Raw genomic sequence first — 25,665 nt, 5'->3', positions numbered from 1 at the left:
TTTGGACATAATGTGAAGTCATAAAAGCATACTGTGTAATGATCCCCATAAAAGAATACTTTTTAGGAGGCAATGGTACACGCCTGTAGTTCCAGCTTACTTGGGAGGCTGAGGCAAGAGGATCACTTGAGCCCAGGAGTTGGCGGCTGCAGTGAGCTGTGGTCGTGTCACTGTGCTCCAGCCTGGCAACAGAACGAGACTCTGTATGAACAGAACAAAAACAACATTCCAACAGTCACTCTAGTGGCGTATTATTTCTCCACACCTAGTCCATAGTCTGCATTCCCCACACTGAGACAGTGTTGTGGGATGTGCTGGTGGGAGGGAAAAATGTACTTGAAACCTCACTGGCCATTTTTGTTCTAAGTTTTCATGATTCCTTGAATTTTCTTTGTGTGATGTGGCATGCATTTAGAAACAAGGTATTTCCCAGGCTAATTTTATTTTGTATATTAATTTTATCTTCACTAAATCATATCAGGGGACAAGAATCTACATATCCTGACTACTTTGGAGTTTGCATCTCATACTCTGTATTATTTCCATCTCACTTATATGCTGATAAATGATTTTGAACTGTGCCCTGAATACAGATACATAATCCGGAGTTCTTTCTTTATTGTTCCTTTGCTCTTCTAAAAATGCCTTTACCCTTTGTAGGTGGTATTAGGTGACGTGTTGGGGGGGAGGATGCTATCATGGAAATGCATATTTTTTTTCCATGATAAACTACCAGCTTAATAAAGCAAGTTGGGATTTTGTGATATCAAGCATTTCTTGCCTTCACAGTCAATCCTGAGGTAGGGTTTCTTTTTATATTTTTTGTACAGTGACTTGATAGCTAAGAATTCCTGAAAATTATTCCTAGGCAAAGGTTTCACTCTCCATATACAGATTGCATTTTAATGTTCTCATTAGGTTAATAAAACAAATGTTCATCGTAAAGAGAAAAGATATGTTTTCCTCTTTATCTGTCTCCCTTTTCTCTCCCCTCATTCATGCCTCCTTTATGTTTATGTTTGCCCTAATGGAGTGTAGTCGGATGGCCCTTTCATGGTTCCTTTGCTTAATTTTAGAGACTCCAGTCCTTCACTTATTTGGGAAAAAATTGAAGAGCCATCCATAGATTGTCATGAATTGGAGGAATTATTTTCTAAAACTGATGTAAAGGAGAGAAAGAAACCCATTTCTGATACTATCTCAAAAACGAAGGCTAAACAAGTGAGTATTCTTGTGCTTTCTGCATTTGGACAGTATTTCTGGCATTAGTGTAAACTTTCATTAGAGAAAACCCCTGAAGAGTTTCTGGGCTGCTTAAACCTCTGCAGACCACACACGGATAGCACAGGTTAGAATTTTAGAACACGGCTCAACATGGCTCGGTGCCTGTAGCACAGTGGTTACAGCACCAGCCACATATACCAAAGGTGGCAGGTTCGAGCCCGGACGGGGCCAGCTAACCAACAATGACAACTGCAACAAAAAAAGTAGCTGGGCATTGTGGCGGGCATCTGTGGTCCCAACTGCTTGGTAGTCTGAAACGAGAATCGCTTGAGCCCAAGAGTTTGAGGTTGCTGTGAGCTGTGATGCCATGGCACTCTACTGAGGGTGACATGGTGAGACTCTATCTCAAAAAAAAAAAAAAAAAAAAAAAGAATTTTAGAACACATGGTTAAATACGACTAGTTCGTGTAGAACAACTTGTAATCATCTACCTCAAGTGATAATGCTCTCTTTTATTTGTAACTTCATAATACATATTTCCAAAATCTCAGTCATTGCTTCTTTCCAGAGCTAGTTGTCTGCAAATAAATTTTTACTTGATTCAAGTCCACCTGAGTGCAAGTATGGATGGGAAGAAAGGAAGGAGTGAGCAAAGAAATATAAGCAAGAAGTTCCATTCTTAGTAACTGATAACGTGTTTGGTATTTTGTTGCATTATAACTGAAGTGCATGCTGGTAGAATCCAGCTAGTCACTCTGTACTTGACATATGGAAGGAAATCTCATATCCTTTTCTAACTTCTCCATTCCATGTTAGATCTTTGATTTAATCTGTAACACTTAATTCAGAAAAAAGTAAGCCTGGTGCATTTCAAGAGAAAACATTTCCAAGCAACATTTTTCAATTGATGTATCCATTGGACTTGATAATAAAAGGATGTTGTTAGAAATTGTTCAAGGCTATCATTCAGGAAGGTATAGTAAAACCCCACTAATGAGCTCCAGATAGAAGAAATTACTATTGGTGCCCATCTTTTACCCTGAAATGGGGAGTGGCTACACTTACTAACTTTCACAAGGTGGTAGGAAAGAGTCCATAGAGGCAGAGGAATGGCAAACACCTGGGTCTTGGGAGGAGAGGAGGAGAAAATGAGGCCAGTGTCTCCAGTGTTCCCCTGGCCCAGTCTGCTCAGGTAAGTGCCAAGTAATGGGGTCATTCCTTGAATTTTTGCCTGTGACCTCAGTGCTGTAGCTAGGCACATGATGCAGAGTTGTTCCCTTTGATACTTACTTCAAAGCAGACAACTCCCACTGGATGGACACTGCCCAATACGGCCAGGAAGAGATGGATTAGTACGGGACAGTAGACCCCTGGAACCCATAGTGGGCTGGGTGGGCTGGCTGGGCTGCCACAACCTAGGCATTTCATCAATCTCAGAATAATACAAACCTAAACTTCATGCAGTTGAATTTTTCAGGACCATTTTTCACATTGCAGCTGGTTGCTGGTGACCGTAGATGAGTAACTATAATAGATGAGACAGGGCCTGGCCCATGGTGGGCACTCAATAAATATTTGTTAACTTAACAAACCAGATGGCTGAGGGAGGAGGACTTTTTCAATATCAGTCAATAGGCCCAGCAGTGATTAAACACCAGAAAATCATTTGTGTAATAAATAATTAGTAAGTCCAAGGTGACAATGTTAAGAGGATTGAAGGTAGACAGAGAACTACATTTTTTTCTGCAGAGATAAATTTTTTAAAAATCTTTTCCATGGTATATTTGAGTTATAATACCCTGAGGCTGAGTCATTATAGCTCTTCTCAAAGATTGTATAAGGGATGGAGCAGCTGTCTGGGCAAGGTATATGCGTGGAGAGTACAGACATCAAGGAGGGTCAGGCAGCCAGATTTGTCACTTGAAAAACAGGCATGGGACATCTCTTGTCCAGAGACTACCTACTTATTCTGGAAATCAATCCATGCCTTTCTCAGCTCTCAGCAACCTACCTTTTTATTTTTTCTCCTCTAAGGGACTACAGATAAAGCAGATGTCTCCCAGTTGCCCGACACTGAGGATTCTATGTTCTATTTGACATAATATTCAGCTTGTATGATTTGTGAAATATGATTTTACTGAAATATGATTTGTGTCTAACTCCTCAAAATTCTGAATGAAATGAGTTGGCACGAGGTGGCATGTTTGCATATCAACAGAGCATCTGTGTGGAGCATCACCTCAACATCATCAACTCCCTCTGTCCCTCTGTCATTAAGGCTAGGGACTTTACCCATGTGGTCATTTGCACTTATCCATGGTGACGCTACCTTTGACCTTCAACTTCAAAGTGGGTTTATGGAACAGACCCCATCATGACTTCTGATCAGCTTGTTCAGTAACTGTTCCACCTGGGGTTTGATACTTAGCTCTGCACTTCAGGTTTGTTTTTGGGGAGATAAAAGGTGTTTTGTTTTGTTTTTTCTCTATTAGAGAAAAACCATCTCAGAGTGATATATTACCAATGAAAGTTAGTTTTGTTTAACTTCATTATATTTAGAAGGAAAATCTATCTGTTCCATTTATTTGAAACATTTAACATTTTATTTAAGGAAAGTGTATTTTCAGGAGGACTGCAGATAGTTCCTCTTCTTATGGGAAATGTATACTGATTATATGTGCAGACATTTTGGTAGCTCATAATTCATTTCCTGTAAAATTAATAGCCTTTAATGCTGTGGCATATGTTTATGGAGGTAGTTTAAGCAATTCTTCTTATATACAATGGAAGCTGGAAGTTCTGTTTTTCTTTAAATATTTAAAAATAGCCAAATAATTTTTCTGTGATCTGTCTTCTTGAAAGTAGGACTGTTGTTGACTGCACTGGCATTTAACGAGGTGCCTGGGCTGTTTTTACTGTCATGGCAGAGACATTTTCAGTGTGATAATAGAAGATTCTTCAGCTAGGCACATTGCCGTTTGGCATGAGGAGAAAGAAGGTTATTTTCTCTGGACGCTCAGAAAAATAATGTTGAAAATCTTGAATTTCTAAACCTTTTTTTCTACTAGAAACTTAAGGCAAAACATTTTATATATTTTGTTCATGGAACATGTATTTAAGTTTGTTTTGTAATGATTTCTTCATTTATGTTTCGTGGTTTTAAAGTATTAAATGTAAGAAGATCAGCTGAGAAGGTTTTTGAAATTTTATCAGACAAATGAGTATGACCCTTTCTACATCAGAGTTGTTTATTAACCTGCAAACTTAAAATAATGACAATACCAAGTCTGTCTCTTAAGGAAAAAAGAGGGAAAAGAAGAAAAAGCAACCCTCACTTCAAGCCCGTGTTGAAGCATTGACACACATCCACACTTCCACACTTGCCTGATTCTAAGGAAGTCTCTAGAGCCAGTAAACATTTGGTTCAGTCTCTTCTCTATTTGCAGAGTAATTCATGATTTTTTTTTTTTTTTTTTTGCAGTTTTTTGGCCAGGGCTAGGTTTGAACCCGCCACCTCCGGCATATGGGGCCAGCGCCGTACTCCTTTGAGCCACAGGCGCTGCCCAATTCATGATTATTAATGCTGATAATGATCATAAGTCACCTCCGGAACTTTGGTGATCAAATAATACTGAATTAATTTTAACCCAAGTTTATGAGCCCGAAAATGAGAAGATTCACTTCGGAATGATTTTGATAATAAGGATTGCCGCCCAAAGTTTCTAGGCTGGGTGTGGTAGCTTACATCTGTAATCTTAGCACTTGAGAGGCTGAGGCAGAAGTATTACATGAAGCCAGAGTTTGCAACCAGTTGAGCCCTAGCAAGACCCCAATAGAAAATGTTAGCCAGGTATGGTGATGAGCATCTGTAGCCTAGTTACTCAGGAGCCTGGGGCAGGAGGATCACTTAAGCTTAGGAATTTGAGGTTACTGTGAGCTATGATGATGCCATGGCAATCTGGCTCAGGTGGCAGAATGAGACCCTGTCCCCTGTCCCAAAAAAAGTCTGGTTAATCTTGTGTCAAATGAAATCATAAGGAAATGTGATTTGGTAAACATGATAGTAGAAGTAATTATGACAACAGCAATAATAATAATCATGGGAACCACAAGGTATATTGAACCAGTGCAGTTACTTTTCATGGATCAGTTGCTGTTTTTAGCATCCATATCAGATCATTTAGTCTTCTTACTAAATTCATAGTAAGACTGAGGTATAAAGGAATTCAACAATGTTCCCAAGCTGGTCAGAGGTTGTTCCCAAGCTCAGGTTCAGACTCCAGCCATCTGGCTCCAGAGCCTCTGTTCTCCTAATTAAATCATTGTAATGGATGTGAAAAAAAAATTATTTATTTATATATATATATATATATAAATAATTTTTTTTATTTTTTATTTTTTTTGCAGTTTTTGGCCAGGGCTGGGTTTGAACCTGCCACCTCTGGGATATGGGGCCAGTGCCCTACTCCTTTGAGCCACGGGAGCCATCGGATGTGAAATATTTTATATGAGTCTAAGTACAGTATTTTGTTTATATGGAGACCAAACTATATACTTTAAAAATAGAATTTGAGGTTCGGTGCCCATAGCTCAGTGGTTAGGGCGCCAGCCACGTGCACCAGGGCTGGCGGGTTCGAGCCCAGCCTGGGCCTGCTGAAAGCAACAATGACAACTACAACAAAAAATAGCCGGGTGTTGTGGTGGGTGCCTGTAGTCCTAGCTGCTCAGGAGGCTGAGGCAAGAGGATTGCTTGAGCCCTAGAGTTTGAAGTTGCTGTGAGCTGTGATGCCATAGCACTCTACCCAGGGTGACATAGTGAGACTGTCTCAAAAAAAAAAAAAAAAAATTTTTTTTTTTAATTTGTATTGGTTTTCATATCTGATCAATGTTTAAATAACTTCAGTTACTCTTAGATCATATGTGAAGACACTTTTAAAACCTTTTCAACCTTTTCACAGTTCTGACAAACCTATAAACCTTGATGCCACTGAACTTGACATTTGCCCAGTTAAATAAAAGTTTATCTGACCGATGTGAGCTTTAGACACAAAAGCTTCTGTAAGCAGTAAAAAGAAGGGCCATTTGCTTGTGTGGCATGTAAATATTGGTTAGAAACAGACAACCACTGTGGCAAAACCTCACCAAATGTCAAGTGATGATACTTTTTATTCACCCTATGACACAAAAAGAACTATCTTTGTAAAATATCCCTTAAGTAAATAATGGCTCATCGTGCTTGAAGGAACATGTTACCTACAACTATATTTGCACACAGAAGTTAACGAGGAGTAAGAATCTGTGATTTTTTAAAAATACATTAACTGACATTTGCCTAGCCGTGTAATGTACCACAAAAGAATCTCTTCCTGGGTTTCTTCTCTTTATCAGATTCAAATGCTTTGCCCAAAGAATGGGAGAGAGAGACTATGTATGATGGTTAAATGCTTGTTAGGTTTCAGCCTCTGGAAAGATGATTAAAAAAATAGATAGCTAAATATGCTAATTATTATAAGGGAAGGTAATAAAAGGACTCATTAGAATTCACATTTATTATAGATGTAACCTTTAAGGAATTGGACATTTGGTAGAATGTTCAGTCTTTCCAGTACGCTTGATGACTTAATGATAAAAAAAGCCTTTTGTGTGTGTGTGTGTGTGTGTTGTAAAAATGTATAATAACAGTGGGAAGAGAAGCATCCATCATTCAGCTGCTCTTATTTGGGAGTACATAGTGCAATACCTCTAAACGTTCTTACACGAGACAGTAATTGCCCTTAAAAGGCTTCTTATCATGTTGGAGAATTTGGGAGAATGTGTGTGCTGTACTTCAGATATTGACTGGCCCTGGATTATTCACTGCTATGAAAAGGAGAAAGAGGTTATACTACATATGCTAGCTGTGAATATTTGCGTCAGATTTATTCATTTACTGAACATACTAATTTTTAGATTCTATGTTTAGATTTTATGTTTTGTCACAGTCAGTAGAAATTCAGTGTCCACAGTGTGGTAAGCTAATCTGAGTAGTACAAGTCTGGTTTCTTGAAATGGTGTTAATTTTTCCAGTGTAGCTGGCCAGGGTGTGTTTTGGTTGATTTTAACAGTTATGTTAGTCTTCTAGACTGAAGACCTAAAATATATAAAACACCAAATATCTTATAATAAGACAATTTAGATTTGTCTTGGGGATGCACAATAAACATTTGATATTTTATATCTTTTAACATCTGCTTTTAATAGAATACATTCCTTTTGCAAGCCTTATAAATGTATTTAAATAGAAAACCACATCAAAGTACAAAGCTATAATTAGACAAACATAGGTTTTGTGGAATCTGGCTTTGTTTTAGATGTTGAAGGATTTATTATTTTTTGAAGATGGTATTCCTATAACTATTTGTAGAGTATAGCCAATCAATTCAAAGAATGAAACCTCTATTTTAAAATTTTCTTTGCTCCTAAAAAATTATTTTTTATACTTCTAAATAAATGGCTAACAAAAAAAATAATACCTCCACCAACATAGTAAAAAGAAAATATAATTAAGCTAATGATCCTTGACCTTCCTAGATTACACACTAGGAAAATTCTATTTGATTAGTTGTACCATGGAAGCGCATAAAATTTAATAATGTTGAAGGTTAATTATTTTGGACTTTATATTCATATACTATGATGGTATTAAGATTTTCTTGGACTAGAGGAAATGGCTGGGATGTTGTGTTTGTTGATTTGTTATGTTTATTTTGATACATCAGAATTGAAGAGAGAGCGTTAGAAGAGAATATAAATTCTATTTGGAACTCCAGGCATGGTGGCAAGTGCTTGTAGTCCCAGCTACTTAGAAGGCTGAAGATAAGGGTCACTTGAACCCAGGAGTTTGAGGCTCAGGGCACTGTTACCCCACCCATGAATAGCCATTGCACTCCAGCACCAGCCTAGCCAGGCTGAAGTGCAAGACCCTATCTCTAAAAAACAAATTTTTAAAATTCTGTTTGAAGCAGATGATGGGAAAACATTTTCTTGCTACTGCCGATTTTGAGTGGAACTGCTTTTGCAGAGAGCCCTAGAACACTAGAAAGAGTTAGGTGTCTTTAGTTTCACTGGAGAAGCCTCACAGTGGAAGTAATGCCCACACTGGGGCACCTGTCTTGCCTTCATGGCAGCAGAAGTCCACTCATTCAGCAGAGTTACAGCAGAGGAAAAGAGCAAAATACACTAGCAAGGACACAGAGGTTCTCGAGAGGGCTAATTTACTACCGAACAGCCCAAGAGAAACAAGAGTAATTCAAGGGACTCTACTCAAATAATCCTTAGGTTCCTCACTGTATACTAGAGACATTAAGAACTGTGGGTGGTCAGGAGTTGAATGGAGTGTGTAGGCTGGACTTGGGATAAAGCCTGGGTGGAGGAGATGTGACTTGAAGTGGGCCTTGAAGAATTTATTTGGTTTAGCTAGGTAGAAAGGATTAAGGGGTGATTTTTGAGAATAGCTCTGTGAGCACAGATTTCCTTACAGCTTATTTAAAACCGTAGTAAATCAGTCATCGTTTGTAGCTGACTTTCCCTGGGAGCTCCTGTCTGACAGTCTCAGGAATGTGAATGTAGATCACTTATATTCATTTCCTTTAGCTGAGGCTGTTTCCTTCTCATCCTCCTTAAGGTTTGCCATATTAGAAGTAAGTGTGAGAATTGAATTTAGATCATTGGACCCCATGTTTATTTTGTTAGCATGGCATGAAAGAGCTGAATGTATGTTTCTTTACCATGGACAGCAAGAGGACTTTGGATACCCCAGAGCCAAGGAGGATTTTATTCCTTATTTGGCTTACATAGTCACAATTATGACAGCTCCCGGGATACTGGGGACATTGGTCTGATTATTCACATCCTAATTCAGTGTGGCCTATACTGAAAAATGGCTGTGATTATTTGAGAACACAAGTTTAAGATGTAGGAAAAAAATGTTACTATTTATGCCTGTAGTGTTTTTTAATGGAAAAGTATGTTTAAATTGGATTATAAGCTGTTTCTTTTTCAAAAATATGTCTGTAATGGAAGATTTTGAACCTTTCTCTTTAATTTTTTGTTAAATGTTAATATACGAATCTTTAAAATCACTTGATTTATAACGTGGAACTATCTGAAGTATTACTTTTATTTGGAAGTGGGCCTTGTAGAATGACAGAATGAGAAACTTAGTATTTTTCTTTCTAGCAAAACGACAATTTAACTGGTGAAAATTATAACAAAAAAAAATCATTTTCAGTTTCTGGAAATTGTCCTAAGAGCATATCGGAATAGGAGAAATGGTCATTTGAGAAAATCTTCTAAGAACTCAGTAAGAATAGTAGAAATCTATGATAATTGAGCCACAGCCTACTTCTCCACCAGCCTCTGCCAACTCTGTTGTACTGTGGACGTGTGCAGCTAAAAAGACATCTCTCTCTGCAGCTCTGCCTGCAGCTGTGGTTTCACCCCAGGATGGGTAAATAATAGGTTTTAAAAAGAACAACTTTAAACAGCAACTGAAGAACTGGAATAGCTATACCAGTGTCAGACAAAATAAACTTTAAAGACTGTTACTAGGGATAAAGAAAGATACTTCACATTGAAAGGAGGGCCAATCTAACAGGAAGGTAGTGCAGTCAGTTATTGGCGTACCTGACAACAGAGTCCCAAAGTGCATGAAGCAAAAAATAACACAATTGTAGAGAGGAGTCAATAGTAATATTCGGAGGCTTCAATAGTGTATTGAACAGTTAGGCAGAAGATCAACAAGGAAATGGAAAAATGGAATAGCAGTGGAACAAAATAGACCAAAACCACCAATAAAATGTTCTGCTCAATCTCAGAAGAATATAAATACTTCATAAACATACATAGAACATTCGCAAAACAAGACTTAATACATTTAAAGGGATAGAAGTGTAAATAAATTTATTACTATTTTTATTTCAAAATGTTAAGGGAGTATAAATATTTTTGTACATGGATACCATTTATGATGCTTCCTTAAGGCTGTTAGTGTGGTCATTGCCCAGCTAATGTTCATTGTAACTAATAAGTTTTCCCCCTTCCTTTCTCATCACCATGCCCTTCTTGATTTCCAATGACTTCAACGTCTCTTTGTGGCCATGTGTGCCTGTCAATTATCTTCTCGTTATTAGAGGCTACATGTGGTATTTGTTTTCCCATTCCTGTGATACTTCCCTTAGGATAATGCTCTCCAGTTCCTTCCAAGTTGCTGTGAATGACATTATTTCATTCATTTTTATGGCCCAGTAGTACTCACTGTTACGTACCACATTTTCTTAATCCAATCCTGAATCGATGGCAACTCAGGTTGATTCCACATCTTTGCCATTGTCAGTTGTGCTGCAATGAACGTTTGAGTGCAGGTGTCTTTTTTTATAAATTGACTTCTTTTCCTTTGAGCATGTACTTAGTAGTGGGATTGCTGGATTGAATGTTAAATCTACATATATTTCTTTGCAGAATCTCTGTATCAGTTTCCATAGAGGTTGTACTAATTTGCAGTTCCACCAACATGTATAAGCATTCCTTTCTCTCTGCGTCAAACCAGCATCTACTGTCTTTTGACTTTAATAATGAGCACGCTGATGGGAGTAAGGTGATACCTCTCTGTGTTTTAATTGGAATTTCCTGACAATTACTGGTATTGAGCATCTTCCATATGTCTATTGGTTATTTGTCTTTTGATACAGTTCTGTTCATGTCTTTTGCCCACATTTTAATGGGGTTGTTTGCTTCTTTATGCTGATTGGAGTTATTTATATATTCTGGATATTAGCCCTTTATCAGATATATAGTTTGTGAATACTTGTTCTCTATTTGTAGGTTGTCTTATTTACTCTGTTAATTATTTTCTTTGCTGGGCAGAAGAAGGTTTTTAATTTAATCAGGTTCTATTTATTTGTTTTTGTTTTTGCCGTTGGAGACTTAGTCATAGATTTGATTTTCTGCCTGGGCTGATGTCCAGAAGAGTCTTTCCTACCTTTTCCTATAGAATGTGTATGGTTTTATGCCTTAAATTTAAGTTTTTTATTCATCTCGAATTGATTTTTTTATATGGCAAGAGATAGGGGTATTGTTTCATTCATCTTCATGTGGCTATCAAGTTTTCTCAGCATTGTTTATTGAATAGAGCTGCTTCTCCCCAGTGCTTTTAGTCTGCTTTGTCGAAGATCAGTTGGTTGTAGGTATATAGTTTTTATATCTGGGTTCTCTATTCCATTCCTTTGGCCTTCAGTCTACTTTTATATCTTGCTATTTTGTACCTTGCTGTTTTGGTTACTATAGGCTTGTAGTAGAATTTGAAATCTGGTTATGTGATGCCTCCAGATTCATTCTTTTTGCTTAAGATAGCTTTGGCTATTCAAGCTCCTTTTTTGGTTCCACATGAAGTGTAGAATAATTTTTTTCCAGATTTGTGAAATATGACATTAGTATATTGACGGGGATTGCTTTGACTCTGTAAATCACTTTGGGCAGAATGATATGGACACTCTGACAATGTTGATCTACCTTTCCATGAGAATGAGATGTTTATCTGTTTGTGTCTACAATTTCTTTCATCAGTGTCTTATAGTTCTTGTGGAGATCTTTCATTTCCTTGGTTAACTATATTCCTAAGTATTGTATTTTCTTTGTAGCTATTGTGAATGGTATAGTCTTTGATTTGCATCTCAGCTTGCCTATTACTGAATAGAAATGCTGTTGATTTATGTATATTGAACTGGTAACCTGAGACTATCGGTTCTAGGAGTCTTTTGGGTGACATTTTTGGGATTTTCTACATACAAGATCGTTGTCTTTAGCAAGCAGAAGTCATTTGATGTCTCCTATTCCAATTTGGATGCCTGATTGCTCCCAAATGATTCTTTCATTTGCCTGACTGTTCTGGCTAGGACTTTTGTATTCTGTTGGATAGAAGTTGGTTACAGTGGGCACTCTTGTCCCAGTTCTTGGGGGAATGCTTTCAACTTTTCCACATTGAATATAAGGTTACCTGTGGTTTGTCCTATGTGTCCGTTATAATTTTGAGGTATGTTCCTTTTATATCTAATATGTTGAGGGTTTTTATTATGAAATGGTTCTGGATTTACTGTATATATTTTTTCTGCACCTATGAAGATGATCATATGGGCTTTGTTTTTGCTTCTGTTGATGTGGTGAATCATATTTATTCATTTGCATATATTTTTTTTCTCTTGAGAAAGGGTCTTACTCTGCTGCCCAGGCTAGAGTGCAATGGTGTCATCATAGTTCACAGAAACCTCAAACCGCTGGGCTCCATCAATTCTCCTGCCACAGCCTCCTGAGTATCCAGGACTAGGGGTGTATGACACCATGCTTGGCTAATTTTTCTATATTTTTATAGGCTCTTGCTCTTGCTCAGGCTGGTCTCGAACTCCTGGCCTTAAGCAATCCTCCTACCTTGGCTTCCCAAACTGCTAGGAGTACAGGCATGAGCCATAATGCAAGTCAGTTGATTTCCATATGTTGAACCATACATACTGTGTACTTAGGATGAACCCTCCTTGATCGTGGTGAATTATTATTTTGATGTGTTGTTGAATTAAGTTTGCTAGTATTTTGTTAAGGATTTCTGCTTTGATATTCATAAACAACATTGGTCCATATTTTTTTTTGTTGTTGTGTACTTTTCTTGCTTTAGTGTAAAGGTGACTGATACCCATCACAGAATGGCTTAGAGAGTGTTTCCTCCTTCTTGGTGTTATGATTTAATATATCTAAGATAGGTGTCATTTTTTTCTTTGTTGATCTGGTAGAATTTGGCTGTGAATCCACTGGGTCTGGGCCTTCTATTTAAATATATATTATATATATATAGATGCTTCAATCTTTCTTCAATATTGGTCTGTTCAAGATTGAACTTCTTTGAGTCCTTTCTCTTCTATTTCTGATTAATCCAGGTAGAGGTCTTTTGATTTTGTTTATCTTTTCAAAGATAAATTTTTATCTTTGAAATGAAAGATAAATGTTTCTCTTTTCTTTCTTTCTTTTTTTTTTTTTATTGTTGGGGATTCATTGAGGGTACAATAAGCCAGGTTACACTGATTGCAATTGTTAGTTAAAGTCACTCTTGCAATCATGTCTTGCCCCCATAAAGTGTAACACACACCAAGGCCCCACCCCCCTCCATCCCTCTTTCTGTTTCCCCCCCAATAACCATAATTGTCATTAATTGTCCTCATATCAAAATTGAGTACATAGGATTCATGCTTCTCCATTCTTGTGATGCTTTACTAAGAATAATGTCTTCCACTTCCATCCAGGTTAATACGAAGGATGTATTTGGGTGGCGCCTGTGGCTCAGGGAGTAGGGCACCGGTCCCATATGCCGGAGGTGGCGGGTTCAAACCCAGCCCCGGCCAAAAAAAAAAAAAAAAAAAAGTCTCCATTTTTTTTAATGGCTGAATAGTATTCCATGGTATACATATACCACAGCTTGTTAATCCATTCCTGGGTTGGTGGGCATTTAGGCTGTTTCCACATTTTGGAGATTGTAAATTGAGCTGCAATAAACAGTCTAGTACAAGTGTCCTTATGATAAAAGGATTTTTTTCCTTCTGGGTAGATGCCCAGTAATGGGATTGCAGGATCAAATGGGAGGTCTAGCTTGAGTGCTTTGAGGTTTCTCCATACTTCCTTCCAGAAAGGTCGTACTAGTTTGCAGTCCCACCAGCAGTGTAAAAGTGTTCCCTTCTCTCCACATCCACGCCAGCATCTGCAGTTTTGAGATTTTGTGATGTGGGCCATTCTCACTGGGGTTAGATGATATCTCAGGGTTGTTTTGATTTGCATTTCTCTAATATAAAGAGATGATGAACAATTTTTTCATGTGTTTGTTAGCCATTCGTCTGTCATCTTTAGAGAAAGTTCTATTCATGTCTCTTGCCCATTGATATATGGGATTGTTAGCTTTTTTCATGTGGATTAATTTGAGTTCTCTATAGATCCTAGTTATCAAGCTTTTGTCTGATTGAAAATATGCAAATATCCTTTCCCATTGTGTAGGTTGTCTCTTTGCTTTGGTTATTGTTTCCTTAGCTGTACAGAAGCTTTTCAGTTTAATGAAGTCCCATTTGTTTATTTTTGTTGTTGTTGCAATTGCCATGGCCGTCTTCTTCATGAAGTCTTTCTCCAGGCCAATATCTTCCAGTGTTTTTCCTATGCTTTCTTGGAGGGTTTTTATTGTTTCATGCCTTAAATTCAAGTCCTTTATCCATCTTGAATCAATTTTTGTGAGTGGGGAAAGGTGTGGGTCCAGTTTCAGTCTTTTACATGTAGACATCCAGTTCTCCCAACACCATTTATTGAATAGGGAGTCTTTCCCCCAGGGTATGTTCTTGTTTGGTTTATCAAAGATTAGGTGGTTATAAAATGTTAGTTGCATTTCTTGGTTTTCAATTCGATTCCAAGTGTCTATGTCTCTGTTTTTGTGCCAGTACCATGCTGTCTTGAGCACTATGGCTTTGTAGTACAGACTAAAATCTGGTATGCTGATGCCCCCAGCTTTATTTTTGTTACAGAGGACTGCCTTAGCTATACAGGGTTTTTTCCGGTTCCATACAAAACGCAGAATCATTTTTTCCAAATCTTGAAAGTATGATGTTGGTATTTTGATAGGAATGGCATTGAATAGGTAGATTGCTTTGGGAAGTATAGACATTTTAACAATGTTGATTCTTCCCATCCATGAGCATGGTATGTTCTTCCATTTGTTAATATCCTCTGCTATTTCCTTTCTGAGGATTTCATAGTTTTCTTTATAGAGGTCCTTCACCTCCTTCATTAGGTATATTCCTAGGTATTTCATTTTCTTTAAACTATGGTGAAGGGAGTTGTGTCCTCAATTAGCTTCTCATCTTGACTGTTATTGGTGTACACAAAGGCTACTGACTTATGGACATTGATTTTATATCCTGAAACATTACTGTATTTTTTGATGACTTCTAGGAGTCTTGTGATTGAGTCTTTGGGGTTCTCTAAGTATAAGATCATGTCGTCAGCAAAGAGGGAGAGTTTGACCTCCTCTGCTCCCATTTGGATTCCCTTTATTTCCTTGTCTTGCCTAATTGTATTAGCTAGAACTTCCAGCACTACGTTGAATAGTAAAGGTGACAGAGGACAACCTTGTCTGGTTCCATTTCTAAGAGGAAAAGCTTTCAGTTTTACTCCATTCAGTAAAATATTGGCTGTGGGTTTGTCATAGATAGCTTCAATCAGTTTTAGAAATGTGCCACCTATGCCTATACTCTTCAGTGCTCTAATTAGAAAAGGATGCTGGATTTTATCAAATGCTTTTTCTGCATCTATTGAGAGGATCATGTGATCTTTATTTTTGCCTCGTTAATATGGTGGATAATGTTTATAGACTTGCGTATGTTAAACCAGCCTTGCATCCCTGGGATGAAGCCTACTTGATCATGATGAAGGACTTTTTTGATGATAAGCTGTAATCTATTGGCTAGGATTTTGTTGAGAATTTTTGCATCTATATTCATGAGTGAGATTGGTCTGAAATTCTCCTTTTTGTTTGGGTCTTTTCCTGGTTTGTTGATGTTTGCTTCATAGAATGTGTTGGGGAAGATTCCTTCTTCCTCAATTTTTTGGAATAATTTCTGCAGTACAGGAATAAGCTCTTCCTTGAAGGTTTGATAGAATTCTGGAGTGAAGCCATCTGGACCAGGGCATTTTTTGGCTGGAAGATTTTTTATTGTTTCTTTGATCTCAGTGCTTGCAATTGGTCTGTTCAGGAGCTCTATTTCTTCCTGGCTGAGTCTAGGGAGAGGGTGTGATTCCAAGTATTGATCCATTTCTTTCACATTGTCAAATGTCTGGGCATAGAGTTTCTGGTAGTATTCAGAGATGATCTCTTGTATCTCTGTGGGATCAGTTGTTATTTCCCCTTTATCATTTCTGATTGAGGTTACTAGAGATTTTATTTTTCTATTCCTCGTTAGTCTGGCCAATGGTTTATCTATTTTATTTATTTTTTCAAAAAACCAACTCCTTGTTTCATTAATTTTCTGAATGATTCTTTTGTTTTCAATTTCATTGATCTCTGATTTGATTTGGGATATTTCTTTTCTTCTACTGAGTTTAGGCTTAGATTGTTCTTCTTTTTCCAATTCCATAAGATCTCTTGTGAGATTGTTGATGTGCTCTCTTTCTGTTTTTCGAATGTAGGCATCTAAAGCGATGAATTTTCCTCTCAAAACTGCTTTTGCAGTATCCCACAGGTTTTGGTAGCTTGTGTCTTCATTGTTGTTATGCTCAAGGAAGTTAATGATTTCCTGTTTTATTTCTTCCCGCACCCATCTGTTATTCAACAGAAGATTGTTTAATTTCCATGCCTTTGGGTGGGGTCGAGCATTTTTGTTGGAGTTGAGTTCCACCTTTAGTGCCTTATGGTCTGAGAAGATACAAGGTAAAATTTCAATTCTTTTGATTCTGTTGATATTTGTTTCGTGTCCCAGGATATGGTCAATTTTGGAGAATGTTCCATGGGGTGATGAAAAGAATGTATATTCTTTATCTTTGGGATGGAGTGTTCTATATGCGTCTATCAAGCACAGTTGTTCTAGGGTCTCATTTAAATCTCTTATATTCTTGTTTAATTTCTGTTTGGAGGATCTGTCCAGCTCTGTAAGAGGAGTGTTAAGGTCCCCTGTTATTATGGTATTATCAGATATCATATTGCTCAGACTGAGTAAGGTCTGTTTCAAGAATCTGGGAGCATTTAAATTGGGTGCATAAGTATTTAGAATTGAAATGTCTTCTTGTTATATTTTTCCCTTGACCAATATAAAGTGACCATCTTTGTCTTTTTTGACTTTAGTTGCTTTAAATCCACATGTATCTGAAAATAAGATTGCAATTCCTCTTTTCTTCTGAATTCCATTTGCCTGAAAAATTGTCTTCCAACCCTTGACTCGGAGCTTAAATTTGTCTTTTGAAGCCAGGTGTGTTTCTTGCAGACAGCAAATGGATGGCTTGTGTTTTTAAATCCAGTCAACCAATCTATGTCTCTTCAGTGGGGAATTCAAGCCATTGACATTTATTGAGATAATTGATAAGTGTGGTAGTATTCTATTCGTGTTATTTTGTGAGAGTCCATTGCTTAGTTTTATCTTTTGCATCAGTGTGGAGGTTTGGTTCTGTCCTTTAATTTCTGAGTTCTTACTTTGCTGCTGATCCATTGTGGTGGTCAGTGTGCAGAACAGGTTGAAGTATTTCCTGTAGAGCTGGTCTTGTTGTGGCAAATTTCCTCAATGTTTGTATATCCGTAAATGATTTGATTTCTCCGTCAATTTTGAAGCTTAGCTTAGCAGGGTACAGAATTCTGGGCTGGAAATTGTTCTGTTTAAGTAGATTAAAGGTAGATGACCATTGTCTTCTTGCTTGGAAAGTTTCATTAGAGAAGTCTGCGGTCACTCTGATGGATTTGCCCCTGTAGGTCAACTGGCGCTTACTCCTGGCAGCTTGCAGAATCTTTTCTTTTGTCTTGACTTTGGACAGGTTCATCACAATGTGTCTTGGAGAAGCTCGGTTAGAGTTGACGCGACCTGGGGTTCGATATCCCTCTGAAAGCAGTGTGTCAGAATCTTTGGTGATGTTTGGGAAATTTTCTTTTATAATATTCTCTAGTATGGCTTCCATTCCTCTGGGGCATTCTTCTTCCCCTTCTGGGATTCCTATAACTCGTATGTTGGAACGCTTCATAAAGTACCATAATTCTGACAGTGAACGCTCTGCTTTCTCTCTCTTCTTTTCTGCCTCTTTTACTATCTGAGTTATCTCAAAAACTTTGTCTTCTGCCTCTGAAATTCTTTCTTCTGCATGGTCTAACCTGTTGCTGATACTTTCCATTGCATCTTTAAGTTCCCTGATTGACTGTTTCAGTTCCTTCAGCTCTGCTATATCCTTTTTATATTCTTCATATCGTTCATCTCTTATTTGATTCTGTTTTTGAATTTCCTTTTGGTTATTTTCCACTTTATTAGCAGTTTCCTTCATTGTTTCCATCATTTCTTTCATTGTTTTCAACATGTGTATTCTAAATTCCCTTTCTGTCATTCCTAACATTTCTTTATAGGTGGAATCCTCTGCAGTAGCTACCTCATGGTCCCTTGGCGGGGTTGTTCTGGACTGGTTCTTCAAGTTGCCTGGAGTTTTCTGCTGATTCTTCCTCATGAGTGATTTCATTTATCTGTTTCCTTGCCCTAATTTTCCTTTCACTTCCTCTTGCTCTTTCAGTTCTCGTGCCTGTGGAAGTTGCAGGCGGGTTTAGACGGATTGAATACACGCGACCACTTGCCGGTTTTCCACTGTTTTAGTCCTCCTCTTGGGGTCCAGAAGTCTCTTGCTGACTCCCTGTTTCCTCTCAGGGGTGATGATAGGCAGATCCCACCAGCCAGAGATGCCTGGAGTCCTATCTCCCCAGACTCACGGTGCCCAGATGCAAGGAAGCTATTACTCGGCTGCCATCTTGTAGCAGCGTTGGAGAGCCAGCAGACGCGGGAGCCTGAGGAACAGAAGGAGACGGCAGAGAAGGGGCAGCTCAGGCCTGCGGTGCCGCAGCTCCAACCCCCTTTTTTTTTTTTTAATAGTTGGGGATTCATTGCGCGTATAAGGAACCAGGTTACCCTGATTGCATTTGTTAGGTAAAGTCCCTCTTATAATTGTGTCTTGCCCCCAAAAGGTGTGGCACACACCAAGGTCCCACCCTCTCCCTCCTTCCCTCTCTCTGTTCTTCCTTTCCCCACCTCTCCTTCCTTCTTTCTCTCTCTGCTCTCCCCTTCCCCACCCCCCACCATGTCTTTAATTGTCCTCATATTAAAATTGAGTACATAGGATTCATGCTTCTCCATTCTTGTGAAGCTTTACTAAAAATAATGTGTTCCACTTCCATTCAGGTTAATACAAAGAATGTAAATTCTCCATTTTTTGGCTGAATAGTATTCCATGGTGTACATATACCACAGCCTGTTAATCCATTCCTGCGTTGGTGGGCATTTAGGCTGTTTCCACATTTTGGTGATTGTAAATTGAGCTTCAGTAAACAGTCTAGTACAAGTGTCCTTATGATAAAAGGATTTTTTTCCTTCTGGGTAGATGCCCAGTAATGGGATTGCAGGATCAAGTGGGAGGTCTAGCTTGAGTTCTTTGAGATTTCTCCATACTTCCTTCCAAAAATGTTGTATTAGTTTGCAGTCCTACCAGCAGTGTAAAAGTGCTCCCTTCTCTGCATATCCATGCCAGAGTCTGCAGTTTTGAGATTTTGCTTAAAATTTTTTGTTTTATTGAGTCTTTGTATTGGTTTCTGCTTTCCATTTTGTTCTTCTCTGAGCTTTGTCATTTCTTTTCCTTGCTTGCTTTAGGTTTGGTTTGTTCTACCTTTTCTAGTTTCTTCAGATGACATTTATTTATGTTGTTAATTTGTGATCTTTCTGTCTTTATAATGCAGGCTTATAAGTCTATGAATTTTTTCCCATTAGGACTGCTTTTACCATATCCCATAGATTTCGATAGCATGTATCCCATTTGTCATACAGTTTGAGGAATCTTTATTTACATCTTAATTTCTTCATTGACCTAGAGATAGTTTTGCAGCCTGTTGTTTAATTTCCATGAATTGTGTAGATTTGAGTGTTTCTCTTAGAATTGATTTCTAGTTTTTTTCCACTGTGGGCTGAGATGGTACATGGCATGATTTTTTTTTTTTTAATTTGATAAGACATGCTTTGTGTCCTAAAATATGCTCAGTTTTGGAAAATGTCCCATGTGCTCATGAAAAGAATGTGTATTCAGTAGTTTTTGGATAAAATATTCTGTAACATCTATCAGGTCCATTTATTCTAGAGTCCTTTTTAAGTCCAGTAGTTCTTTATTGATTCATTTGCTTTGATGATGTGTCTAGCTCTGTCAGTGGCATATTGAAGTTCCTGGCTATTATGGTGTTGCTGTTTATCTCTTTTCTGGATCTCTGGCAATACCAGGGAAGTTTTCCTGAATAATTTACTCTAATATATTTGCCATGCTTTTAGATTTTTCTTCTTCTTCTTCAGGGATACTTATGATTCCTGTATTAGTTCAATTCATATAGTCCCATATTTCTCTGAACAATTGTTTTTCCTTCTTTATTCTCTTTTCTGCATCATTGAGTGACTGGATTAGCTCAAGAGCCTTGTCTTCAAGCTCTGAGATTCTTTCTTCTGTGTATTTTAGCCTGTTGTGAAGCTTTCTGCTGTATTATGAAATTCTGACATTCTGAAATTCTGAAATTTTTATTTCTTTAAGTTCTGTTATATCCTTTCTCATGTTGTCTAGTTCTTTTGTGACATTCTTGTATTTTTCATTGATGTCCTGAATTTTTTTTTATCTTATTTTTCTTGGTTTTCAACTTTCCCTTCAAATTCATTTATTTTATTTGCCATCAAACTCTGAATTCCATTTCTGACATTTGGACATTTTCTTTTTGGTCTGGGTCTATTGACCTAGAACCATTGTGATCTCTTGGGGGTGTTAAACTCTTTCATGTTGACAGAGTTCTTTCACTGGTTTCTTCTCATCTGGCTCCTTTTCTCTCAGCTCAGGGCTGATAGTTTTGTAGTGCGCATGTTATCCTTTGCTAGTTAGTGAGAAGAAGAGGTCCCTAGATGGTGCTTTTGTGTCCTACTCTGGAAGCTTAACCTGGCAGGTGATAGACAGGTGCATTGAGAGCCTGTAATGTAGATGTTCTGCTTTGTCCCATTTCCCTTTGATTGTTACAGTTCAAACTGTGTAGAGAGGTAGGTTTTTCCATAGCCTGATGTTGGAAGCTTGAGTGGGGTCTGGGTGAAACCTTCTCCTCACATGCTAGTGTTGTAGGGGGTTGCTCTTTCTGAGTCTCCCTAGGGGGTGACAGTGGCAGCTGGGTGAAACTATCTAGGCAGTGGTCATTGATGTCTGGACTGTGGAAATTTGTTTGTACTAGGTCCAGGTGAAGCTTTAATAAATTTAAAATAATTGCTAGGTATAGTGGCTCACCCTTATAATCTTAGCACTTTGCAAGGTTGAGGCAGGAAGATTGATCAATGCCACAAGTTTGAGGCCAGGTTGAGTAATATAATGAAACACTCTCTCTATAAGAAATAGAAAAATCAGCTGTAGTAGCACACGCCTGAATTCCCAGCCACTTGGAAGACGGAGGCAGGAGGATCACTTTAGGTTAAGAGCTTCAAGTTGCAATGAGCTATGATGTAACAACTGCACTCCAGCACGGGTAACTGAGTGAAACCTTGTCTCAAGAAAAAAAAATTAAAATGATTGAAAAATAAAAGTATGTTTTTTGATTGCAATGGAATTACATTACAGATCAATAATAGGAGAAATTTGTGGAATTCACAAATAAGCATGAGTTCAACAACATATTCCTAAATAACAGTGGTTCAAAGAAGAAATCAAAGGGAGAATTAGAAAAATTACATTTTATGTCCAAAACTTGTTGGATACAGTTAATGCAGCACTCAGAAAATTTTTTAACTGTAAATGCCCATATTAAAAAGGAGAAAATGCTGAAATAGCAATCAAATTTCCCCCTTAAGAAAATAAAAAGGAAGAACAAACTAAATCCAAAGTAAGGAAATAATAAACACAAATATGGGAATAAATGAAGTAAAGATTAGAAAAATGGTAGAGAAAATCAGGGATACTAAAATTTGATTCTCTGAGAAAATTTAAAAAACAGACAAACCTTTGGCTAGACTTACCAGGGAAAATAGAAAACTCAAATTTTGTAGTCAGTAATAGAAGAGGATGAAGGATGGCACATCACTATTTCTTTGCAGAGATACAGGAGGCTTGTAAGGGAATGCTATGAACAATCACATGACAACACGTTAAATAATTTAGATGAAATAGACAAATTCTTAGAAAAACTGACTCAAGAAGAGTTAGAAAACCTGAATAGGCCTATGTTAAGTAAACACACTTCATTAGTAATTAAGAAGAGACTCAAAACCTACCCACAATTGCAGATTGTTCCACTGGTTAATGCTACCAAGTGGTCACAGAAATATCAGTGATCATTGATAAACCCTGTCAAAAAATAGAAGTTGGACACTGCCCATCTTTTAGGTGAGGTCACCCTGCTGTCAAAACTAAACAAATTCATTACAGGAAAATTACAATATTCTTTATGAATATAGGCATAGAATGTCAACAAATAATATCAAAGTAAATCCAGCAACATATATGAGAGCTATACATTACGATCAATTGGGATTTAGTCTAGGAATACAAGATTTCACAAGTGAAAATTAGTCCTATGAAAGCTAGCACCCAACTACAGCCCAAGATGAGGGGGAAAGTGGAAGGAGGGGGAGGGGAAATGGGAGGATGTGTGGACGGAGGGAATTGGTCAGACCACACCTATGGTGTATTTTACAAGGATACACGTCAAATCTACTAAGTGTAGAGTATAAATGTCTTAACACAATAGAAAGTGCTGTGAAGTCTATGTTAACTAGTTTTTTGTAAGTATTTCAAATTGTATATAAAACCAGCACATTGTACCCCATAAATGCATTATTGTACACAGCTATGATTTAATAAAAAAAATCAGTTAATGTAATACACAATATCAATAAAAAAGAGGACAAAAGCCATTTGAACATCACAATAGATGCATAAGAGCATTTGAAAAAAATCCTACACCCTTTCATGATAAAAAACACTAAAAACAGAATGAAAGGAAACTCTTTATGCAATGAAGATCATCTGTGAAAAATCCACAGCTCACATTGAAGACTGAATGAGGAAGAAGACAAGATGTCTGTTCTTGCCATTTCTGTTTTACAGCATGCTAGAGGCTCTAATCCGGGCAATTAGGTAAGAAAAAGAAATAAATGGCCTTCAGGCTGTCAAGAAGTAAAGCATTTTGTAGATAACATGATCTTGTATATGAAATGTCCTAAGAAATTCACTAAAGGAAACTCTCTTAACTAGTAAAAAATGTAATTGTATTTTTGGACAATTTTTAATTGTATTTTTGTATTGTAAACATGTAATTAGCAAACTTATCCCCTTTATGGTAGCATCAAAAAACAATGAAACATGAAGGGTAAATGTAACAAAAGAGTAAGATTTACACACTGAAAACTAAAAAACATTGCTGAAAGAAGTGAAGGAAGGTCTAAATAAATGGAGCATGTCATGTTCGTAAATGGAAAAACTTAGTATTGTTAAGGTGGCAGTACTCACCAAATTGACTTTCAGGCTCAACACAAAGTCTAGCAACATTGACTGCCTTTAAAAATAAAGAAATAGACAAGCTGATTTAGAAAATCCATGTGAAAAATCAAGGGACCCAAAATAGCCAAACTTTTTGATCTCACAAGTTGTTACCAAACTATAGTCATTAGGACAACGTGGTACTGCCTTACAGATAAATATATTGGTCCCGGGACTAGATTTAAGGATCCAGAAGTCAATTCTTCCCTTTATGGTTTGCTGATTTTTTATAGTGATGATAGGACATTTCAAGGGTTAAAGAAGAGTCTTTTCAACAAAGGTACTGGGACAGCTGGACATTCAAAAGCAAAAGAATGAAATTGAACCCCTCCCTAATACCATTAACAGAAGTTAACAGAGAAAGCATGATAGATGTAAATATAAGAGCTAAACGTGTGAAAGCTCAGAATAAAACACAAGAGTTAAATCTTCATTATCTGGAGTTAGGCAGTGGCTTCTCACATTTCCCTTTACAAGCACTTACAACCAAAGAAAAAATAAATCAGGATATATAAAAGTTAACAATTTTGGGGCTGCAACCAATACCATCAAAAAATAAAAAAAGACAACTAATCCCCAAAATAAGAGAAAATATTTTCAAATCATGCATGTAATAACTGGTGAATAACATGAATAGATAAATAACTCCTGCAACTCAATAATAAAACAACCTGATTTAAAAGTGGGCAAAAGATTTGAATAGATGTTTCTCCAAAGAATTATACCACTGGCCAATAAGCATATGAAAAGATATTTAGCATTATTAGTATTAAATGAAAATCAAAACCACAGTGCAACCCTACTTAACATGTGCTGAGATGGCTGTAATCAAAAAGGAAGATAGTAACTAGTATGATGATGTGGAGAAACTGGAACCCTTCATATATCTTGCTAATGGGAATGTAACAATGGTATAGCCATTTGGATTTCAATGAGAATTCCAAGTCTTAGCCTACTTACCTGCATATTTACCAACATTTATTTACCAATAAACATTTTTCACGGGGGAAAGTGTTTTTCTGGTAGTACTAGTAACCCATAGAATAATTATGATTTCAGTCTATAATTTTCTAGTTAAGTAATATTTTTTTCAAGTTCAAAAACTGAAGATAAACTTTTACTCCCCCTAAAAATACACGGTCTGAAGTGTAAGCTATTTTTTTTTGCAGTTTTTGGCCAGGGCTGGGTTTGAACCTGCCACTTCCAGCATATGGGTCCCGCGCCTTACTCCTTTGAGCCATAGGTGCCGCCCTGAAGTGTAAGCTATTTTTAACTTAAAGAACAATATGGTTTTAAACAGAAGAGTCCATTAAAGGAGAAATGTATACCTTTTTGCTTTGTTGTAGATAAAAAGACTGAAGATCTATGGACTGTGAATTTTCTCTGTAGAACTGTGCGCTCTGGGAATATAATTAAAATTTCTTTAGAAAACTAGACTGGCCTTGCAGCCAATGGATGTGAACGAGGTCACGGTCACCAGCATCCCCCAGAGGATAGATTTTCTGTGTTTATGGAGGTTACCTCTGCTGTTGGTTTAACATTTTGACTGTAAACTGTTTTATTGCCCATTTTGATGAAGGTTTTAACTAATCTCTCTTCTCTCAATTCCTCATGTAGGAAAGAGGATTGGAAGCAAAATCTTAGGATTTCTGTCTTTTTAACTTTTATCTTGAACAGATGTGTGATAAATGAGATTTACATTATAGAACTTGAATTGAAATGCATGAGTTAAAATTGGCCTGCCCCCTCCCTTCTCCCTTCTCCCCCTCCCTCTTCTCCTTCCCTCCCTCTTCTCCTTCCCTCCCTCCTTCCTTCTCTCCCTTTTCTCCTTCCTCTCCCCGTCCTTTCTCCTTCTCCCTCTCATGTGCAATAATATACCATGTTTGATCCTCTCTTGATAATCAGCACCCCGTTTTCTTTATTTATACAGCATGATGATTCAAAAATGTTGATTTCTAGGTGTCATAGTTAATGACGCCTCCATAAAAGTCAGGACTTAATATTCTGCTAATGATAGCATCAATAGCTTCTCTAGATATGTTTAGCCTCAAAAGGAAAAAAAAAAATGACTGTCTTGGGTGAGCCTATTGAATCTTGTGTTGTGCCAGTGAATGA

At 37.4% G+C, this 25,665-nt stretch overlaps 1 protein-coding gene across 1 annotated transcript in view; it reads left to right on the top strand.

Annotated features, from left to right (window-relative positions):
- The window catches only part of FMN2 (formin 2), a 378,063-nt gene that overhangs the window by 128,766 nt on the left and 223,632 nt on the right, over nucleotides 1-25,665 (top strand). The window contains exon 6 of the mRNA XM_053607776.1: nucleotides 1,077-1,221. Coding sequence (XP_053463751.1) covers nucleotides 1,077-1,221 — 145 coding nt within the window. The remainder of the gene's footprint in view (nucleotides 1-1,076; nucleotides 1,222-25,665) is intronic.

This window comes from Nycticebus coucang, chromosome 10 (assembly GCF_027406575.1).
Source record: "Nycticebus coucang isolate mNycCou1 chromosome 10, mNycCou1.pri, whole genome shotgun sequence".
NCBI lineage: Eukaryota > Metazoa > Chordata > Mammalia > Primates > Lorisidae > Nycticebus > Nycticebus coucang.
Note: the sequence above shows the minus strand (reverse complement) of the source record. Positions and strands in the feature narration are given on the sequence as shown.